This window comes from Suillus bovinus (genome assembly GCF_016758785.1).
Source record: "Suillus bovinus strain UH-Sbo-P2 chromosome Unknown EDB93scaffold_31, whole genome shotgun sequence".
NCBI classification, from domain to species: Eukaryota; Fungi; Basidiomycota; class Agaricomycetes; order Boletales; family Suillaceae; genus Suillus; species Suillus bovinus.
Genome location: NW_024542087.1, coordinates 30422 through 36786, shown reverse-complemented (window position 1 = coordinate 36786; position 6365 = coordinate 30422). Strand labels below are relative to the sequence as shown.

Below are 6365 nucleotides of genomic sequence, written 5' to 3'. Positions count from 1 at the left end.
CCAGTACATCTGGCCAGACCCTTTCTTGGATGAAGCATATCCATGCTCTGTTTCACCCACTGACTGATCCTGTAAACAGTCCCCTTAACCCTTACCATCTGGACAGTAACCTATAATATAATACATGCTACATCCCCTTGTCCTGTTTCTGTTTCTTGTTCTATGACTCAGTGTGCAGTCACACAATGTACTTATACTTAGATCCGCAGTTGCATGATTGTGCCCCTGCTTGTTTCACTTCCTCTTTTTGTTATTTGACTTGTTTTGCAGCTGCATGTTTTAGTTCATTGATGACTCACCTTAAATGTGTGCCTTCCTTTTCTAGTATTACCCTTTGACCATTTCCTTTTCTGACAGTATGAGTTATCACCCACTAATATACATCTTTCCCTCTATATAAACTTGCTGTCATGTATCTAGTTCTCTAACTTAAATCTACTTGGTTCTTGACCTCCTACTCTCACCAGAGTGATTCCTTCAGCCTAGCCAGCTGTCTATATTCTACTTTCTTATCTGCTCATCATGGATAAGTCTTTAGTCTCAATTTCTACTCATCAACTTCATCACTGAGCAGAACCCCTGTTAGCTAGTCGGACTTCTATCCTTTTATTAATGCAGATCTTACAATTAACCTTCAGATATCATAAACCTTGGCAGATACACTTATCATTGAGCCCCACTTGACATAAGCTACCTGATTTAGACATAGGCATTAAATCTTGCTTGCTGAAGCCTCACCAAGCAAGACCCCCTAACCTTGGGCAAGCCCAAGGATGTCCTCAACTATTGACAACACACACTCTGTTTGAGCATTGCCAACAGATACTATCCAAGTCTGTAACAGTGGGATTATAAGAGAATTTGATGATAATCTGAAGCAAGAATCTTAGGACTTATACCCACCAGTCATTCATCATCAGATATCAACATGAGACTTATAGATTATACAGCAATGTACACACCATTGACAACTCAATATCTGAGTTGTTGTTATCATTTAGCTCCCGCCAACTAGTAGTCTGAGTCCCTCCTGCAATGCCTTTGCAATCCTATGTCTTGTGCACCTGCAAGAGCTTCAACTGCAAATACAACCCAGATGGTAGCAGACAAAAACTTCAAATGGCTCAAATAGGCTACCAGACATCAGCTCTACCCTGTGGTTTAGTTTGGCAAATCAACATAAACTGGTGTATATTTTGCTACTCTTCTAATATTTGTGTTACTTATTCTTACACCAGGTTTCAAATTGTCAAAGGCAAATCTGGCTACCACTCAACTGTAGCTTTCTATACTGTCATTTGCAACAATCTGTGTGAGATTCAATATCTCGCAGAAGAGACCATCCTTCTTATGGTCATTTCTGGACCTGATAAGTCATCCCTAGAGCAAATGAATTACCTGATTGAGCTTTTTGTCGAAAGTATGCTCCGGCTTAAAAAAAATCACTATCCTTTATCATACAACTGTTACAACTCGGATGAAGTCTACTGTAACTGCCTCAATAAAGAGGATCAAGAGTACAGAATCAAGAGGGTCAACTAGAGATAGAACTCTAGCGAGATCGAGGTTCAATAGGCACCCGCAGGCCTGTTCAGAGGATCAAGTTAAGGAATACAGGTCAAGTAACTAGAGTTTATATATATAAAAGAAAAGTACACGGACCAAGGGAAGAGTGTTCTAGTAAGTACAAGAAAGGAAATAGGGTAGAGGGGAAAAGATAGGGGTTCTCATGGAGTCCTCATGTGCTACATGAGTTGCGCTAGAAGTAAGACAGTGATCAAGAAGTAGAGACATGTGTCTAGTATGAGGCAAAGATAGGGAAAATGAATAGCCTGCTGTAACACCAACTAGTTCATGTCACTAATTATGTTCTAGGAGTAAGCTTCAGGGTTGATGGTCACAATGATCCAGAAATTTCACACTCACACTTATACTGTAATGTTTCTGATCTTCCCTCTAGTTATAAAGCCAGCAGCCTTCAAGTCCCCCTTTCCTGGATAAAAATGTCTTACATGAGGGTATTGTACACTATTTTGGGCAATAATTGCAATTTTTTTTAGATTAGAGATGTTTTTCCAGAGTAACATAGAATAACATGCATGAATAAGCCCCCTGTAATTGATGATATCTCCAACATACCCCAGAACACAATAAATCTAAGAGAAGTGTGATTTGATGGGCCTCACATAATTAGTAAAGGTACCTATCATATCCCTCTAAAGATTCAGCAAGTTGATTATCAGTGGAGTATTGCCTACCAACAAATCACCCAGATGAAGGCAACTGGAATGCTAACTAGGATTTGCAGCAGTACTTCTGTGGGAATGTGTCCACCTTCAGGGAAAAACTGCTCCAGCATAACAAACTCCTGAACCTGTGATTTAAAAGGACAAATTTGATATTTTAGCTTGATAAAATTGTATATTTGCAGTACATGGTCATGCTGCAGCAGTTTCAAAGATATGATGGTAATAGTTGTTTTATATTTAGAAGTAAAGGGAGAATCATTGAGGCTCTTTTGCCTGTTGCAACTTGGAGCATAAGATTTTCCGCAGAAAGTAATCTTATCATGGTTTGAACCAACAAACATTGTGTGTTCCTTAAAAAATAAAGTCAAGTTGTGTGAATGTTTGAGGGTTTGTTAGCTTTGCTTCTTTAAAAGGGCACTCATAAAGTTCACTGGTATATTTAGAAGATCTGCTATCTTTTACTGTTATGGCTTCTGCTTGTTCATGTGTTTGATCCCCAAAAATTGTATTTTTTCCTGATCAACTGAATAAAAAGTAATTTTTTTTTTCAAGCCCTCAAGCTACAGGTTCAATCTATGTGGTTTACTTCCTTCTTAAATGTACAGCTATTGCAAGTGGTAGCAGTCCTGAAAATGCTATACATGGCTAACATTTGGCTTCAGCCCACTTTTTCAGACCCATCTGACCACACCAGCAATTTGCCTTACTACAGTCCAACATATGGCCATAATAGGAGTCACTGTGGAAATGAGAAATTAGCCAGGGTCTAGTCAGAGGGAGACAGTGTGTGTAACACCACTCTAAATGTACCTAGCTTGTAATCAGACATAAATCTGACATGTTGCAAATTTTGCTCGCTTGGTCTGAAGCAACACATTAAACAGACCCTTTTCCAACTTCGTCAAAATGTCTATTCGGAGCCTGTTTATTTTCTTCAAACACTTGCTATTTCACCACTAATCAGTGTTACAAATTCAATGTTTTGATGACTGTTTAGGTAGTGCTTAAAGCAAGTAAGTTTTTGAAAAATGTGTCCAAGCCCTGTGTTACAGCTTGTACTTACTACTCACACTATGGCAGCCCATGACACAATCAAGCTTGAGTTGTCCATAGGGATGAAAACATTTAAATTCACTTTTGAGTGCAGAACACCAGGACCCATAGTAAGTCCCTTGTGCATCTAAACTAATGTCAACTAATTTTCTTTGCAGACCATTGAAATATATATTAGAAACTCTCCTTGTTCCCAGCTGCTTTTACCATGAAAGTACTGTGTTTGCATTTCGACATACTGGTTTCACCATGAAAACAACACCAGAATGACATCTATAGAGGTTGCAAAAGTCAGTTGTGGCACATAGGCTAACCTAGAGACATTGATGGAGGAAAGGTTCAATATGGAACTCAGCGAAAAATATGTGTAGGACATCACATAGTGAAGCCACCCTTGCATCACATTGTAGTGCCTGGCTAGGTCTAGCAGAAGATCTACAAGAGAGTCAAGGTATTCTAGTTAAACTGAGAATCCTACTGTTCACCAAGCATGGTCACAAATATATAACAGACATTCAAGAGCAATCTAAGTCTCCCTTTCTTTTACAAGATGGGGTCTGTTAGTAGGTCAGCGTAAGGCAGCTTTGCTTTCTGCTCCATCAGACCATACAGCCTGGAAGCCTCTCTCCAGTACAGGAAATGGGGTTATTCTCACATGCAATATTCCCAGAATACACTAGGTACTATCTTCCATTACAGGAAGTATCTGTGAGGCCATTGGCTACAGAGTATGAGACATGACTGAATCAAACCAAACATTACACAAGGTTCTGTTTTTTTAGACATAAGTAGCATCAGTGAATATGCCTATTTACAGCTGTTTGTATATATTATTTGGATATATGGTGTTTCATTCAACTAAGTGGGAAGGTGCAAAATCTTACAGCTAAAATTTGTTTCCGCAATTATTCAGTAGCCTAACCTACAGTCTATTATATGACACACAAGTCATAGTGAGTAAATGAGACAGCACAACATCATAACCAGATCATTGACAGGTTCAGGTAGATGAATGACATTAATTCAATGGGTCCTATAATTCAGGCCATGCTAAAAGCCTGTCACAACCCAATAACGAATTAACGCTGGGCAGAGACTAGGACTCAAACAAAGGTTATCGGACAGAGGAGAACGATGAGCAAGTACGTCTTGGATTGCTACAGTGTAGATACAAGAGGTTTGAACTAGAGAACTATCTACCAAGACGTGCTAACTATATACAACTATTGAGACGGAGATTGAAACTGAGTCACAAACTACTAGCCAATCATAAAAAGAGAAAGGGAATCGTACCATGGAACATCGTAGAATATTAAAGAAGTATCACGTGACCATATCTTATCTTATCCGTATCTAATCTAATCTAATCACAATCAAAGAACTCGTCTTCTTCATCAGTCACATCGAAGACACGTGTCGTGGGCGCTAAAGGTATTTCTGAACTGGTAGACGCTTTCGGGGTTGGATTAGGGTTTGTCTTAGGCGCTGTGTATTGGCGCTTAGGAAGATTCAAGAAAGAATAGTGGTTTGTTAAAGGTACTCATGACAAAGCCCTTCACATACCTCTTGGAAGTTGTTGTATAAGCACATGGACATTCAAACAAGCAATATTGGAGGGTGGAGTTGCTGCCAAGGTCCAGCTGGGGCATTAGATCATGCAGACAAAAAGCAAGCTTTTAAATTTTTAACCCTGAGGAGAGCTTTGGCTTACCACCATGATTCAGGTCTCAAGTTCAATTCTGATGGTACAATGCATAGACATATTAATATGAACCCTTGGCATGTGTCATACAAGGCACCTACATGCAGTAACCTTAAAAAATTAACACCAGAGCAGCGCAACCAGTTTCTCAGCATTGAGTCATCAAGAATCACGCTAGCAAAACACAGCTGCAAGGTCTGGAGGCCACTATTGATTAGATGGTATCTATATACAATGATTCTCCTCTTGCTCAGAGAACGATGGGTTATTAAGTAATGTACAGCCATTTACAGAATGTTAGACCCATGCCCCATGCTGAGGCTCAGTGAAAGAAAAAAAAAAAAAAAAGGTAGAGGTGGATGTGCATTGAAAAGGGTTGATAGCAATTGAAGTATATCAATGTTTCGACCTACATAGACGTGTACCATGGAAAATGAAACTTTCACAATCTTGTTGAATGAGAAGTGTTTATACATTAAAACTCATTCAATTGTGAGCTATTTCTATGTTTGTAGTTTAATCACATTGGTAAATATTGATAGGTATTATACTATGGAAGGATATACAATAAAACAAGTCCATACCTAGTGAAACACAATAAAGAGAAACAAATACAATGTCTACCGCATTCCACTGTGGGTACTCCCTCAGTCATTGATATGAAGCTTGTCCACTCCATAGTTCATTGTGAGAAGCAGATTAGAGGACCCTTTGTGATGGTCTTGAGTACAATATGTTGTCCAAGTGAATGTGCCCATGGTCGCATGAAATGGAGTGAATTAACACGGCAGGGGATTATTAAATGATCCAGGAGGGTAAGGAGTTGTATTACTGACCCTTGAGAATGGCCCATATCTCTTTGTTATTAGTAGGTTCACAGTGAAATGAGCCATGCCACATTGGAATAAGTTTATCAGCAATGTTAATTGTAGAAACATGTATGATATTAGACCCAAAACATCCAGGAATACCAAGGATGTTGTTGGGTTGTATACCAAGAAAGATAGCGGGTTTTGAGATACCTGTTTGGAGACAGAGCTGCTCATACTGAGTTTGGGTGCATGATTCTATTAGGTGCTTAAGGTTTTAGAGATAGTGTCCTGAAGATGCTGGAGGAAAATTCTCGACATCAATATCAGGATGGTTAGAACCAGCTTGACCGTAGTTGTTTGGCTTAAGAAGCATAGAATAATGATGCCCACCAGCGCCTAGTGTATGATGCCCTCTCGTACCACAGTATAGACCTCAGCCATTGATTCTATGTGAATCTACAAGTCCATTCAGATAAACCACACTTGGATTATCTGCAGTTGCCAGTGCAAGGAGGGGAATTGGTTTGAACATATGATTTTTTGATGCAC

The 6365-nt window shown here is 39.3% G+C and overlaps 1 protein-coding gene across 1 annotated transcript; it reads left to right on the top strand.

Annotated features, from left to right (window-relative positions):
* Positions 1 to 1035: 1035 nt before the first annotated feature.
* Positions 1036 to 1542, top strand: EDB93DRAFT_1104276 (uncharacterized protein; the record flags this gene model as incomplete). Its single annotated transcript, XM_041447398.1, has 2 exons — positions 1036 to 1187; positions 1239 to 1542. 2 exons carry the CDS (start codon positions 1036 to 1038, stop codon positions 1540 to 1542), a joined length of 456 nt encoding a protein of 151 aa, XP_041307225.1.
* Between the last annotated feature and the right edge of the window lie 4823 nt (positions 1543 to 6365).